The sequence below is a fragment of the Podarcis pityusensis genome, assembly GCF_964106645.2.
Source record: "Podarcis pityusensis genome assembly, chromosome: 3".
Lineage (NCBI taxonomy): Eukaryota > Metazoa > Chordata > Lepidosauria > Squamata > Lacertidae > Podarcis > Podarcis pityusensis.
Window position 1 is genome coordinate 57,932,251 of NC_138026.1, and position 17,057 is coordinate 57,949,307.

The 17,057-nt window shown below is 43.2% G+C and overlaps 1 protein-coding gene across 7 annotated transcripts in view; it reads left to right on the forward strand.

Annotated features, from left to right (window-relative positions):
* Positions 1–17,057, forward strand: part of LAMA2 (laminin subunit alpha 2) — a 380,508-nt gene that overhangs the window by 123,237 nt on the left and 240,214 nt on the right. For all 7 annotated transcript variants that reach the window (XM_080999463.1, XM_080999466.1, XM_080999467.1 and 4 more), the window contains exon 5: positions 8,930–9,109. In XM_080999463.1, coding sequence (XP_080855589.1) covers positions 8,930–9,109 — 180 coding nt within the window. The remainder of the gene's footprint in view (positions 1–8,929; positions 9,110–17,057) is intronic.

Sequence of the window (17,057 nt, forward strand, 5' to 3'; positions counted from 1 at the left end):
AATGTCATCTGTAGAAAACAGAACAATGATTAATAACATGATTCATATAACTGTCTAGGATAGTAAATGATTTAAATGTAACAATTTACAAAGTACACACTGTTCAGAACAAGCCGGTGCTATTTAAGGGTGAAAGGGTTAGTAAACCTATTTGGTCATGTTTGTGGTCTAACTCCTATACTGCCTTGAACAATTCTAGCACTTTTGTTTAAGTGCTAGAATGCTATTAAGGGGCAACGGGAATGTTGCAAATAACTTTCATTATTATCCCAAAGAGCAAAATTTTATTGGCTATATGAAGCCTCCAGATTTTGGAAGTTTCTCTCAGTTGCTGTTGCAAAAATTAAAGACAGTTGCCTTCGTCTGAAGGACCACCTGTGCCAATATGAGGCTGCCCAGATATTGAGATTAATATATTGGCCATTACTCTCTTGGCGTGAGATGTGAGACAGACAGGTTCCAGCGACAGGGCTTTTCTGGTGGTGGTTGAGCACATTTGAAGCTTCCCGTATCTCACGTAATTCATGTGGCTATTGTATTAGTCCTTGGCCTGCCTATTTGGTAACACAACTCTAATTAAGATATATCACTTGATCCCCAAGCCAAAAATCCCAAGTAACAGTGTGTTGAGTGAACGTAATTTACCCATGAAGTGAAATACAATCTCACCCACAAGTTTCATGTGGATTTGAAGCTGCTTCTATCTCTTTCTCTCTCTCTTGTGGCACCCACACATTCTACATCCAACCTTCAACCCACATTTCTCTCTCCTGCTATCCTCCATTAATTCAGATTCTCCCAGCTGGAGGATAGTACAGTAAGGGAACAAAAAGCAATATATAAAAATCACACATTACCTGACTTGATGCACATTGCCTGGGTGAGGGGTTTTTTTTACATGTGAGGTGATGTTTCCTTGGCTGCCATTTATTGCCACACCCCCTACTTCTGTTTGCTCCTCACCTGAGCACAACCTAGCCATTTTGCTTCCATCAGCCCCAAGGAAAGGATACAGCTTGCCAATTTCCTCCCATTGTTGCTGAAGACATGTTTGTGGGTTTGTAATTTCTATTTAACAGCTGTTTTGTGCCTTACTGCTCTTGTGCAAAGCAGCTGTTTAAAATAAAATGGGCTCTTTGGGAAGAATTGGCAGGTGCGGGACGTGTTGGTTCCTTTCAGTTGCTGAAACAATGCATATTTCCAAGTGTGCCTATTTCCAGTTGCTGCATGCTGAGGGCATGCTCACAGAACATCCACCAACTATTAAACTTCCATTTTTATTTTTAATACAGAGATTTTGCACAAGACTGCTGTTGCACAAAACCTCTGTATTAAAACAACAGCAACAGGAATTGGCAGCTAAAGATGAATTTGTAGTGAAATGATGTGGGAATGAAGGCACATTTGCAGATCACTTATTAGTATTTATTTTTTTAAAAAATAATAATAATACAAGTTTTGTGCAACAGCAGTCTTGTGCCAAACCTCCATGATACACACGCAGAAATCAAGAGCTGTAAACATTAATTGGGAAGGGAAGAGAGGTGGTGATGTAAAGGACAAAAGGGGAGGAAAGAATGATGGGGAAAACACAGTATTGGCTGAGCTACCTGAAACTGACTAGAATCTTGTCCATTTCATACTTGAATTGGGGCTATAGAGAGAAAAGTTTTTTTGAAGCTTTCTCCAAGTTTTTAAATATTTACAAAATGCTTGCATCATGTGATCATCATGGCTTATATCCAAAAGGGGATGGCATATTTAGAAAACCATCCTCCTGCTGAAAGTGGGAAGCACACCAGAGAAGGAAGGAAGGAAGGAAGGAAGGAAGGAAGGAAGGAAGGAAGGAAGGAAGGCAGGCAGATAGGCAGACTTTCCTGGCCAGCTTTCCAGTGTTGGATCCAAGAGAGGCCTTCTGAAGAAATCTGATTTCAATGTAAAATGAGATTTTAGAAATCAATGTTTTGTTTATATACCCCACCCCAAATTCACAACCCTTAATTTTGCCTCATTGCAAAATATGCTGGTAAAGTTTGTTTTTGTGCACTTTAGTTAAAAAATAAAAATGTGTGTACACTGGCAAACAAGTACCTGTGCACATGACCACTTTGAAAAAATGGGAATGGAGTATGGATATGTAATAATTGAAAGGAGAAGACATGCTCAGACCACACACTTACAACCTGTCAAGGTCTACCTGCTAGTAAACCTCTTATCTGTCAACAGCCTTGCACCAATGCACACACATGGAAAAATTTGATCAGAGCTACCTTTTGTGAGAGATAAAACCCCCTTACAGACTCTGCCTTTTAATCATAGTGATGGATTAGAATTTAAGAATTTTGCATGACTGAATTTTAGAAAGTTAATTGGCTGAGGTAGCTTCTGAGGTGAAGCCTTGGAGAGTACTTGAGAGGAAGCCTCAAAAATATGACAAACACTTTGATATTTATTTATTTATTGTGCACACAGAGCTCAGTGATCAGATAAAATTAACTAGGAAAAATGTGGAATACTTGGCATTCATTTCACTGTGAATAGGGTGCAAAATGGACTGTTTCATCAGTCTAAGCAAAACCTTTGCAGGACCAATCTCACAACTGGTTCAGGCTGCAATCCCATGCATGTTGTTGTTGTTGTTTAGTCGTGTCCGACTCTTCGTGATCCCATAGACCAGAGCACGCCAGGCACTCCTGTCTTCTACTGCCTCCTGCAGTTTGGTCAAACTCATATTAGTTGCTTCGAGAACACTGTCCAACCATCTCATCCTCTGTCGTCCCCTTCTCCTTGTGCCCTCCATCTTTCCCAGCATCAGGGTCTTTTCCAGGGAGTCTTCTCTTCTCATGAGATGGCCAAAGTATTGGAGCCTCAGCTTCAGGATCTGTCCTTCCAGTGAGCACTCAGGGCTGATTTCCTTCAGAATGGCTAGGTTTGATCTTCTTGCAGTCCATGGGACTCTCAAGAGTCTCCTCCAGCACCATAATTCAAAAGCATCAATTCTTCAGCGATCAGCCTTCTTTATGGTCCAGCTCTCATTTCCATACATCACTACTGGGAAAACCATAGCTTTAACTATATGGACCTTTGTCGGCAAGGTGATGTCTCTGCTTTTTAAGATGCTGTTTTGTTTATATACCCCACCCCATTTTTTTTTTATTATGTTGAGCTTCAGACCATATTTTGCACTCTCCTCTTTCACCCTCATTAAAAGGTTCTTTAATTCCTCCTCACTTTCTGCCATTAAGGTTGTGTCATCTGCATATCTGAGATTGTTGATATTTCTTCCAGCAATCTTAATTCCGACTAGGGATTCATCCAGTCCAGCCTTTCGCATGATGAATTCTGCATATAAGTTAAATAAGCAGGGAGACAATATACAGCCTTGTCGTACTCCTTTCCCAATTTTGAACCATTCAGTTATTCCATAACCAGTTCTAACTGTAGCTTCTTGTCCCACATAGAGATTTCTCAGGAGACAGATGAGGTGATCAGGCACTCCCATTTCTTTAAGAACTTGCCATAGTTTGCTGTGGTCGACGCAGTCAAATGCTTTTGTGTAGTCAATGAAGCAGAAGTAGATGTTTTTCTGGAACTCTCTAGCTTTCTCCATAATCCCATGCATAGAAGAGGAAATTTCAGCAAGTATAGCTTATCATGATACATGATGTTGAATTGTATCTGCTGAAACAGACTGCCAGCTGGTGTAAAGAATCCTATCTTTTATCAACAGATATCACCTGACATGGCATCCTCAGTAAATCCCTGTGGTGAAAGGCTGGAGGTTCTGCTTTATTGCCTTTCACTGAATGATAAAAGGAAGTTGTGAGACAACAAGTGCAGACAGTGGGAAAGAGAGGCGTCTTTCCTAAACATAATATATTATAATCATTTTGCATAAATAGAGTGTTCCGTTTGTGTTTGGAAGCTAATACTTGTTAGGTCTTTCACTAGTTTTCCTGACAGAAGCTCCACAGTTTTTAACAGCTGCCTGATATTTAGAAATCTAATAACTTTTGCTAACGTGGAAATAGAGTGCCTGAAAAAACAATACCTGCTGAATTTTTTTGCCTGTCACATGGCTCTTTAAAGGCAATCCTTTGTAACTACAGTGACTAGTTCAGATGTATAACATTTATACAGTGATGGTACCTAGCTTGAGAAAATAGTGATAGATGGTAAAGTTGTTCCCATTGCTAAGTATTGTTAAGAATTTGTCTTATTATACATGTTGGATTAATAGTGCTATGATGTGTCAGAGCTCGTCTCTTCATCCCCAGCCACGCAGCAGGAGTTTGTTCTTGGCTTAGAGCTACTGCCAAGCTTCAAGCACAGCATGAATGGTCTGAATGCCTGGTTCCTCCTATGAAGAATATTCTGTTTCTTATGTATCTTTTCCCTTTTTTAATTCATGACATAGAATATTTCCAGTTTGAAAACTGTCACATCTGTGTTTCTCTGGTTTATATTTTAACTGGAATGAAACAGGATGTTGTGATTCAGATACAGATCTTGCTCCAACTTTAAGCTGTCAGTACTGAACCTATTACACAGATGTTTCATATGTGAAGTCAAATTACAAATAAACTCTTCTCATTCCTTTCCATCCTCTCTGCCATCTTATCAACCACTATTTTGAATCATACATTGCAATAAGGGTAAGTGGTACATTTGCCTAATAACAATGTGAGATCACCAAAGGCTGCTTCACATGGTCATTTTTCACCATTCAGTTTTCTCCGCGGGACCTTGCCCATGATGTGAAGCAGGAATAAAACCAACATATATTGCTATAATAATTCCCACAATTTTAGCAGTGCTTTTGGGTACCATTTAGGAGAATGCAAAATTCTGTTAAAGCATGCTGATGTCCCCAGTCACAGATTCCTTCTCTGCGTGATCATGTAAAGGGAAAAACTTCAAGGAGAAAAAAATTGCAGCAAAGCCATACTTGTTGAATTTCTGCCTGTTGCTTATATTTTTTCTGTTCTACATTAGCCTAAAGCAGAAAGACTGTAATGATTTCAAATATGTTCTGTAGGTTTTAAATCCAAACTGCATTTTTGTCTTGGATTCCTGCATCATGCCCAAATTAAAATGTCTTCAAGATTGTCCTCTTAGACAAAACCAAAAATTATTTCCCTATATAGTGGGACATCTAAATCAAGAGACTACATTTCCCAACAGGCCCTTCTTCTGGTCTGTGAGCAGGAAAACAGGACTTTTCCATCTATCCTCAGAAAAAAAAAGGCTAGCAGTATCAGCAATAAGCATCTCTTCAAGGTTTAGAAAACATTTGATTTTATTAAGTCTATATAATTCATTCCAGAATTCAGGGTTGTTATTGTTTTTTAAATGTATAAGCAGCATCTCCAAATGGAAGCAATATTAGCAAATGGTATATGTGTTATCCTTTTTACATACTGTTTTTGCATAATGTTGCAATGAATCATACATGTTTACTCAAATGCCTATTGGTCTCTAGTATGAGTAATTATTGTTGAAAGCTTCAGCTTCCTATAATATTTTGGCTTTGTTTTAGCTAGAGCAGTAATAAAGGCCTTTTTTATATATAAAAAAAAAGAAATAAAGAAAAAAGGTGCATGACAAATATACTTTAAGGGAATTGAATTTCTTATTACACTGTGATTTATTAATAACCACTCCTTTGACACTGAACAATCTCTTTAAATATCTCACAAAAGACATTTTTCTGACAAATTACTTTCCATTCAAAAATGAAAAATGCAAGAATTGCACTACTGTAGAAGAAAAAGGATATATCAGAGAAGCAATTTTAAGTTTCAGGTGCAAGTAGCTTGAAGGAAGTGACTTGCTAAAGAAAAAGAAGTTCTTCAGTTTAGCTTAAGTTGTGTGAGGTACAAGTTGTCCATCATATAACAGTATTTGCTAAACAATTCATTAAGCTGACATTTGCCTATCCTCTTTGGGGAATGAGTTAGCTGAAGCAGAATATGACATGAACAGCACTTGACATTTTGCTGTGGGTTTAAAGCAGTGCATTTTAAGCAGTTCAATTCTGTATTCATTAGTAGTCAATGGAATGGAGTCTAATCATTAGTTAAATAAACTATTAATGTGCTAAGATAGCCAGAAATCATTTACTACACATTCTGAATGCTGTATAAAGTAGGCAATATATATTAAAGTCCATATTTTCCCATTGCACATAACTAGCTATGCCACAAGGTATCCCACAACGCTCCTGGTCAGACTGTAAAAAAACAACAACAGGGTTAAGAATACAACCACATCATACTGGAAATTTCACCATGTCAGGTCAAGTAACTGCAGCAGCATCGCAGTTATTTGCTAAGGATCACCCCAGTCACACATCATGTCGATCTGCTGCTAAATGTTTAACTGTGAATTTAAAAAAGCATGTTGATGGACAAAGCTCAAAAGTCCCTGCTTCCACCCACCCCACTTCGTCTGATTTCACCATGATGGGAGAAATGGCCACAAGCCTAGTCCTGTCATTTCATCCAAACCTGGGCTCATCATTTGTTTCTCTCCAAACATACCATCAAGTTTTATCTTGACTTACGGTTCATAGTTTGATTGGGGAAAACAAATCCCCAATGGGGAAGAAATAAAGCAGGCACTGTTGAGCAGTGGGTAGCAGCACACTGCTCATTCATTTAAACCATAGGTAAACTGTGGTCTAAACCACAGAGCCTAGGGCTTGACGATCAGAAGGTCGGAGGTTTGAATCCCCGCAACGGGGTGAGCTCCCATTGCTCGGTCCCTGCTCCTGCCAATCTGGCAGTTCGAAAGCACGTCAAAGTGCAAGTAGTAAAGTAGGTACCGCTCTGGCGGGGAGGTTAACAGCATCTCCATGCACAGCTCTGGTTCACCAGAAGCGGCTTAGTCATGCTGGCCACATGACCCGGAAAAACTGTCTGCAGACAAACGTCGGCTCCCTCAGCCAGTAAAGCAAGATGAGCGCCGCAACCCCAGAGTCGTTCACGACTGGACTTAACTGTCAGGGGTCCCTTTACCCTTTACCTTTAAACATTAACTATAGTTTAATGTGATGTGCAAGGACAGTCTTTGTCTGTTGTGATCTCAGATGACAAACCTCCCCACCCCCCACCCCCGGCCTAAGTGGTTTTGGTATGCAAATGGAGAAACTGGCCAAAAAAAAAAATGTATTTAGGGTTTTAGACAGAATCTGACCTCTCAGTAAATATACACATTTTTTAAGCTCTTGAGAAGGCACCAGTGAAAACCTCAGACGAGTATGTCATTTGTTTTGAAAAATAAGTGAACTTGAATGCTTTGAGCAGCATAGCCAAACAGCTGGGATTTTTTATATGTCAGAAACAACTTGGGAGTGACTGTACTCTGTGGACTTTCTGGCAGAATATCGTCTTTTAAATACCAAAACTGTGAGCAGGGGAGGAAAAGAAATGTTTTGTTAAATCCTTCATGAAGCTACCATATGGTTATGCTGGTTTAAAAGCAGCATATGTATGATTTTAAAAATAGAAATATAGAATTTGAGTTTTCAGAAGCTTTAAAGCAGGAATCATAGAAGTTTATTTTTCTCTTCCATTGTGACAAGTGAAGAAACCAGACATTAAAGAATACAGATAGTCTTCATAATTGCACGTGGAATGTCATTTACTGCCTAACATTTGAATAACCAGAAATGGAAGAAATAAGACACATTCATGTGAAACATTTCTTACTGTTCCCTAAGCCAAGCTACATGTAGCATGAGAGTGCTATGATTAGATTTCACACCTTTGGGGGGGGGGAGGATTAAATGAGGATGTAGATAGAGGGCCAATAGAATCAATCAGAATGGGGCAGTGGTGCTGGAGAGTTAACCCTTTAGCCATGGACCTTGACTGTGGTTGAAATGTCACAAACAAGCCAGTCTTGCTAGGAAAACAGTTTTAGTGCCTATCTTTCCCCCCAGGAGGATTAATATCAGCTTGTAGGCGAAGACTGCTGAGAAGAGATATTAAAGACATCTTCCTATGGCATTACTGCATCCATCCAGTTTGAGGGGCCCTGATTTTTAAAGGGTTTTTTGGGGGGAGTGAGCCACTCACAGATCTCATGTGTAGACCGGTTCTAAAATGCAGAACATAATTACCAGAAACAGTCTCATTTGCAGTTTGGATATATAGCTTGGTTATCTGTATCATATGGTGAAAGCTAAAATGGTTACCGGCAATCTGCCATAGATTAGTGTGACATTATTAGATGCTAGAATGCTTTCAAAGTCATTCTAAGTTATCAAACAGCAGTGCCAACCCTTCCTTTTAACCCCTTTAGGATTCACCAGACTCCCTCAGATTTGCTCACATCAGTTTACCCAGCAGAATTTTAGAATGATGAGGGGACGATGGGAGACATATACAAGAGAAAGAGAGAGAGAGAAAGACTATTTTGAAAGCATAGTTGTTTCTCCACTTCTGATGAATGGATTGGTCTAGAACCATATTAATTTAACATGTCCATTTTACATTAATCAGTGATTTTTAAGAAATCTGTATGAAAATTTCACATTATATCACAAAGTGCATATATCTGTGATACTATATGTAAAGGTAAGATGATATTTACATTAATTTTATCTAATTATATGTATTTCTAAATGTCTTAATATGTCATAAAATGTACACATTTAACAAGTCTTGGTACTTTTTTTGAGGTACTTTTTTTGAGCTGAGCACTGTATTGTAAAATTGTGATAAGTGTGAAACCCGAAGGTTAATTACACATTAAGCTGCACATCAGCCTAGGTCAGTCTGCTTCAGAATTCACAGATATAAAATTCCTCAAGCATTCATGTTCTCTACCACAATACCTGATGCTGGATGCTACAGCCCTAGTGGTTTTAGAAAGACCGAGAACTGTCATTTAACACACTCCTATTGTTTATTTTCCTTTGTAGATTCACACATCTTTGATCAATGGACGGCCAAGCGCAGATGACCCTTCTCCAGCTCTGCTAGAATTCACTTCAGCTCGCTATATTCGCCTGAGATTTCAGAGGATACGGACTCTGAATGCTGATTTAATGATGCTTGCACATAGAGATCCCAATGAAATTGACCCAATAGTTACAAGAAGGGTAAGTCTTGGCACAGATGCCAATGTTTCTGTTTGTGGTGTTACTTTTGCTACTAGTATTAATGAGTAGGATCCAAACAAACTGTGCCATCTAGGAATTATCAGGAGCTTTACGCTCCCTTCCCAGCAAGCAACAAACTCCCCATATGTCATGGGGGCCAGCTGTTCAATGAAGAAGGGTCCAACGTTCCACAGAGTATATGGAAGCCCATTTTAAAACTAAAGTAGTCCATTAGATCCCAATGAGTGTTTCAGTTTTCACCTGCATAGAACAACAGTGTGAATACAAGAGCAAATACACAAGTTCACTTAATGCAGATTAGTTATGTTATTGCACCCTTTGTACTTGAAAGACTGAAAGAATGAGAGTGTGTTCCATCTGTTTTGTGCCTGCTTACAGGGAATGAAATGTTCATAATTACAGTGGTACCTCGGGTTACATACGCTTCAGGTTACAGACTCCGCTAACCCAGAAATAGTACCTCGGGTTAAGAACTTTGCTTCAGGATGAGAACAGAAATCGTTTTTCAACAATGCACAAAACTGCTATATAAATGTTTTTGGGGCCATTTATAAACAAACAAACAAATTATTGTTTCATGAAATTAGCTAGTACCACAATGAACTGATGCAATAATCTCCCTTTGGGTGCAATTCACCTTTTTAAGGTGACAATCCCTTGAAAACATTGTGTGTGCGTCTGTTTGTGTGCTTATGTCAATTCATGCATCAACCTACACATTTTTGTTGTTGTTTAGTCGTTTAGTCGTGGCCGACTCTTTGTGACCCCATTGACCAGAGCACGCCAGGCACTTCTGTCCTCCACTGCCTCCCGCAGTTTGATCAAACTCATGCTGGAAGCTTCAAGAACACCATCCAACCATCTCATCCTCTGTCGTCCCCTTCTCCTTGTGCCCTCCATCTTTCCCAACATCAGGGTCTTTTCCAGGGAATCTTCTCTTCTCATGAGGTGGCCAAAGTATTGGAGCCTCAGCTTCACGATCTGTCCTTCCAGTGAGCACTCAGGGCTGATTTCCTTAAGAATGGATACGTTTGATCTTCTTGCAGTCCATGGGACTCTCAAGAGTCTCCTCCAGCACCATAATTCAAAAGCATCAATTCTTCGGCAATCAGCCTTCTTCATGGTCCAGCTCTCACTTCCATACATCACTACTGGGAAAACCATAGCTTTTACTATACGGACCTTGGTTGGCAAGGTGATGTCTCTACTTTTTAAGATGCTGTCTAGGTTTGTCATTGCTTTTCTCCCAAGAAGCAGGCGTCTTTTAATTTCGTGACTGCTGTCACCATCTGCAGTGATCATGGAGCCCAAGAAAGTAAAATCTCTTACTGCCTCCATTTCTTCCCCTTCTATTTGCCAGGAGGTGATGGGACCAGTGGCCATGATCCTCGTTTTTTTGATGTTGAGCTTCAGCCCATATTTTGCGCTCTCCTCTTTCACCCTCAATAAAAGGTTCTTTAATTCCTCCTCACTTTCTGCCATCAAGGTTGTGTCATCTGCATATCTGAGGTTGTTGATATTTCTTCCGGCAATCTTAATTCCGGCTTCGGATTCATCCAGCCCAGCCTTTCGCATGATGAATTCTGCATATAAGTTAAATAAGCAGGAAGACAATATACAGCCTTGTCGTACTCCTTTCCCAATTTTGAACCAATCAGTTGTTCTATATCCAGTTCTAACTGTGGCTTCTTGTCCCACATAGAGATTTCTCAGGAGACAGATGAGTAGTGCGGTAGTTGGAGCATTCTTTGGCACTGCCCTTCTTTGGGATTGGGATGTAGACTGATCTTCTCCAATCCTCTGGCCACTGCTGAGTTTTCCAAACTTGCTGGCATATTGAGTGTAGCACCTTAACAGCATCATCTTTTAAAATTTTAAATAGTTCAGCTGGAATACCATCACTTCCACTGGCCTTGTTATTTGCAGTGCTTTCTAAGGCCCATTTGACTTCACTCTCCAGGATGTCTGGCTCAAGGTCAGCAACCACACTACCTGGGGTGTACGAGACATCCATATCTTTCTGGTATAATTCCTCTGTGTATTCTTGCCACCTCTTCTTGATGTCTTCTGCTTCTGTTAGGTCCTTACCACTTTTGTCCTTTATTATGGTAATCTTTGTACGAAATGTTCCTTTCATATTTCCGATTTTTTTGAACAGATCTCTGGTTCTTGCCATTCTGTTGTTTTCCTCCATTTCTTTGCATTGCTCGTTTAAGAAGGCCTTCTTGTCTCTCCTTGCTATTCTTTGGAAATCTGCATTCAATTTCCTGTATCTTTCACTCTCTCCCTCGCATTTTGCTTGCCTTCTCTCCCCCGCTATTTGTAAGGCCTCGTTGGACAGCCACTTTGCTTTCTTACATTTCTTTTTCATTGGGATGGTTTTAGTTGCTGCCTCCTGTATAATGTTGCGAGCCTCCACCCATAGTTCTTCAGGCACTCTGTCCAGCAAATCTAAATCCTTAAACCTCTTCCTCACTTCCACTGTGTATTCATAAGGGATTTGGTTTAGATTGTATCTTACCGGCCCAGTGGTTTTTCCTACTTTCTTCAGTTTAAGCTTGAATTTTGCTATAAAAAGCTGATGATCTGAGCCACAGTCAGCTCCAGGTCTTGTTTTTGCTGACTGTATAGAGCTTCTCCATCTTTGGCTGCAGAGAATATAATCAATCTGATTTCGATGTTGCCCATCTGGTGATGTCCATGTGTAGAGTCGTCTCTTGTGTTGTTGGAAAAGCGTGTTTGTGATGACCAGCTTGTTCTCTTGACAGAACTCTATTAGCCTTTGCCCTGCTTCGTTTTGATCTCCAAAGCCAAACTTGCCAGTTGTTCCTTTTATCTCTTGATTCCCTACTTTAGCATTCCAATCCCCTATAATGAGAAGAACATCCTTCTTTTGTGTCACTTCTATAAGGTCTTGTAAGTCTTCATAGAATTGGTCAATTTCAGTCTCTTCAGCACCAGTTGTTGGTGCATAAACTTGGATTACTGTGATGTTAAAAGGTCTGCCTTGGATTCGTATCGAGATCATTCTATCATTTTTGAGATTGCATCCCAGTACAGCTTTCGCCACTCTTTTGTTGGCTATGAGGGCCACTCCATTTCTTTTACGGGTTTCTTGCCCACAGTAGTAGATATGATAGTCATCCGAACTGAATTCGCCCATTCCCGTCCATTTTAGTTCACTGATGCCCAGGATGTCAATATTTATTCTTGCCATCTCATTTTTGACCACATCCAACTTACCCAGGTTCATGGTTCTTACATTCCAGGTTCCTATGCAATATTTTTCTTTACAGCATTGGACTTTCCTTTCGCTTCCATGCATATCCGCAACTGAGCGTCCTTTCGGCTTTGGCCCAGCCGCTTCATCAGCTCTGGATCTACTTGTACTTTTCCTCCGCTCTTCCCCAGTAGCATGTTGGACACCTTCCGACCTGAGGGGCTCATCTTCCAGCGTCATAACGTTTATATGCCTGTTGTCTTTGTCCATGGAGTTTTCTTGGCAGGGATACTGGAGTGGCTTGCCGGTTCCTCCTCCAGGTGGATCACGTTTGGTCAAAACTCTCCACTATGACCTGTTCATCTTGGGTGCCCTGCTCGGCATAGTTCATAGCTTCTCTGAGTTATTCAAGCCCCTTCGCCACGGCAAGGCAGTGATCCATGAAGGGGAACCTACACATACAAACATACAACTTTTAGGATAGGGGTAGGCAGGGCTTTTTCTCCGTTCCGGCACCTCTCAGGTGGGCGCCATTGCCATTCTAAGAGAATAAGGGAGGCGTTCATGTTAAGTTCCAGCACCTCTTTTTCTATAATAATAGCAATGGGGGTAGGGAACCTTTTTCAGCATAACTACATTCCCTTATGGGCAATCTTCTTGGGAAAACATTCCAGTGGTGGGCAGGGCCAGAGACAAAGTAATAATAATAATAATAATAATAATTTATTATTTATACCCCGCCCATCTGGCTGGGCTTCCCCGGCCACTCTGGGCAGCTTCCAAAAGAATATTAAAATACTATAATACATCAAACATTAAAAGCTTCCCGAAACAGGGCTGCCTTCAGATGTCTTCTAAAAGCCTGGTAGTTGTTGTTCTCTTTGACATCTGGTGGGAGGGTGTTCCACAGGGAAGGCGCCACTACCGAGAAGGCCCTCTGCCTGGTTCCCTGTAACTTGGCTTCTCGCAGTGAGGGAACCGCCAGAAGGCCCTCAGTGCTGGACCTCAGTGTCCGGGTAGAACGATGGGGGTGGAGACGCTCCTTCAGATATACTGGACCAAGGCCGTTTAGGGCTTTAAAGGTCAGCACCAACACTTTGAATTGTGCTCGGAAACGTACTGGGAGCCAATGTAGGTCTTTCAAGACCGGTGTTATGTGGTCTCTGTGGCCGCTCCCAGTCACCAGTCTAGCTGCCGCGTTCTGGATTAGTTGTAGTTTCCGGGTCACCTTCAAAGGTAGCCCCACGTAGAGCGCATTGCAGTAATCCAAGCGGGAGATAACCAGAGCATGCACCACTCTGGCGAGGCAGTCCGCAGGCAGATAGGGTCTCAGCCTGCGTACCAGATGGAGCTGGTAAACAGCTGCCCTGGACACAGATTTGACCTGTGCCTCCATGGACAGCTGTGAGTCCAAAATGACTCCCAGGCTGCGCACCTGGTCCTTCAGGGGCACAGTTACCCCATTCAGGACCAGGGAATCCTCCACACCTGCCCGCCTCCTGTCCCCCAAAAACAGTACTTCTGTCTTGTCAGGATTCAACCTCAATCTGTTAGCCGCCATCCAACCTCCAACCGCCTCCAGGCACTCACACAGGACCTTCACTGCCTTCACTGGTTCTGATTTGAAAGAGAGGTAGAGCTGGGTATCATCCGCATACTGATGAACACCCAGCCCAAATCCCCTGATGATCTCTCCCAGCGGCTTCATGTAGATGTTGAAAAGCATGGGGGAGAGGACAGAACCCTGAGGCACCCCACAAGTGAGGGCCCAGGGGTCTGAACACTCATCCCCCACTACCACTTTCTGAACACGGCCCAGGAGGAAGGAGCGGAACCACTGTATAACAGTGCCCCCAGCTCCCAGCCCCTCAAGACGGTCCAGAAGGATGTTATGGTCGATGGTATCAAACGCCGCTGAGAGATCCAGCAGAACTAGGAAACAGCTCTCACCTTTGTCCCTAGCCCGCCGGAGATCATCAACCAGTGCGACCAAGGCAGTTTCAGTCCCATGATGAGGCCTGAATCCCGACTGGAAGGGATCCAAATGGTCCGCTTCTTCCAGGCGTGCCTGGAGTTGTTCAGCAACCACTCGCTCAATCACCTTGCCCAAGAATGGAAGATTTGAGACTGGGCGATAGTTGGCTATCGTGGTTGCATCTAAAGATGGTTTTTTAAGAAGCGGTTTAATAACCGCCTCTTTCAGTGGGTCTGGGAAGGCTCCCTCACGGAGGGAAGCATTCACCACCCCACGAAGCCCATCGCCCAGTCCTTCCCGGCTAGCTTTTATAAGCCAGGATGGGCAAGGATCAAGGAGGCAAGTGGTTGGTTTCACTCGTCCAAGCAGCCTGTCCACATCCTCGGGGGTAACAGATTGGAATTGATCCCACACAACTTGACTAGACAGGACTCTAGCACTCTCCCGCCCCGGCCCTGCTCCCACGGTGGAGTCTACCTCTTCTCGAATCTGAGCGACTTTATCTGCAAAAAACTTTGCAAAGTCATTGCAGGAGATCATGTGGCTACTGGGCCCTGATGGAGCAGGTGGTTCCGCTAAATTGCGAACCACCTGAAAGAGTCTCCTGCTGCTGTTTTCCGCAGATGCAATAGAGGCGGTGAAGAAAGTCTTCTTCGCCGTCGCTATCGCCACTTGGTAGGCTCGACATTGAGCTCTAACCCGTGTCCGGTCAGATTCAGAATGGGTTATCCGCCACCGGCGCTCTAGCCGTCTCAACGATTGTTTCATTGCCCTCAGATCCGTGGAAAACCACGGGGCTGTCCAGACTCCATGCAATCGGAGAGGGCGCTTTGGAGCCAAACAGTCAATAGCCCTGGTTAACTCCACATTCCAGCGGGCCACCAGGGAATCAGCTGAAAGGCCATCAACATGGGATAAAACATCCCCTACCACTCTCTGGAAACCATTTGGATCCATTAAGTGGCGGGGGCGGACCATCTGAATCGGTCCCGCCTCCCTGCAGAGGGGAAGGGTCACGGAGAAGTCCAGTTGCACCAGGAAGTGATCTGACCATGGCACTTCTTTGGTTTCGCTTTTACTTAATGTCAGATCACCAACATCCATAGAGGTGAACACCAGGTCTAAGGCATGCCCGTGGCTATGAGTTGGGCCAGACTTATTCAGGGACAGCCCCATGGAGGCCATGCTTTCCACGAAGTCCCGAGCGGCCCCTTGTAAGGTCGTGTCGGCATGGATGTTAAAGTCCCCTAGGACAACCAAACTAGGTGTCTCCAGGAGGACATCCGCCACGACCTGAAGCAGCTCGGGCAGGGAATCCTTGGTGAAGCGGGGAGGTCGGTACACCAATAGGAATCCTGTGCTGCCCCTATTGCCCAACTTCCAGAACATGCACTCAGAGAACTGGGTCTTTCCAATAGGACGCCTGGTGCAAACTAATGACTTCCTAAAAATCACTGCAACCCCCCCCCTCCCCGCCCACAAGGCCTGGGTTGCTGTGCGTAAGAGAAACCTGGTGGACAAGCAGCGGCAAGGACGGGCCCATCTGCTTCATCCAACCAGGTCTCTGTCACACATGCCAGGTCAAATCCTCCATCCACAATCAGGTTGTGGATGGCAGAGGTTTTATTCATCATTGACCTGGCATTGCACAGCAACACTTTCAGGTCATGTGGGTTTCCCTTGTTGATTCCAGTATCCTTCCGGTCAGGACCAGACCTGGAGGCAGGGATAGTCCTCAAACAACGACTAAGCCTGCTTCCTCGGTAATGACATGGTCTGGTCTTAGCGTAACTCCTCCTCCTACCCGTGATCACTGAGATCACCAAAGGTGGATGTAACTTTTACCTTTGCACAGTGATCTGCATTCCACCTATGAAAATGTTTCTACACACACACGACTCCCCATCTGGGTAGGCAAGAGGCATTGTCACAGTTCAAGAACACATTCCTACTAGGTAAAGCATGGAAGGAGAGTGGGGAGCAAGGCCAGTGAGGGCCGTAGCTTGGGGAGAGAGTGCCAGACAGAGAGGCCTGAAGTATCCTGCTTCTACAGCAAGGAAAGGGATGTGGTGGGGGTGTGGTCTTAACCACTGAGCCTCTTGGGCTTGCTGATCGGAAGGTTGGCGGTTTGAATCTCGAAGGTTGGACGCAGTGATCTCCCATTGCTCTGTCCCAGCTTCTGCCAACCTAGCAGTTTGAAAGTACACCAGTGCAAGTAGATAAACAGGTACTGCTATGGCGGGAAGGTAAACAGCATTTCCATGTGCTCTGGCGCTTGTCACAGTCCTCTGTGTGCCACCTGGAAAACTGTCTGTGGAGAAGCGCCAGCTCCCCTGGCCTGAAAAGCGAGGTGAGCACCGCACCCCATAGTTGCCTTTGACTGGATTTAACTGTTGAGGAGTCCTTTACATTTACATTTTTTACAACAAGGTGATTCTCAGCTGGGGTATAGGCAGGGCTGTAGCTAGGGGGTGGGGGCGTCCACGCAAGATTGGCTAAAAAATATGTCGATAAATATATCTATAAATTAAAATATTGATTATTGCCTCATAAGAAAAGGTTTTAAATAATCGGTGAATTGAAGGGGGGGTTGGAGGAGAGGCGGAAAGAAGAGCTAATTTGGGACTTCCGGTCGGCGCCATCGGTTAATGGCGGATTTCCCTCCGAGCTCCGGAGGGGGTCTGCTTTACAAGTTCGGGTCCTGTCGCTACGGCGAAGCGAGGACCCTCAAA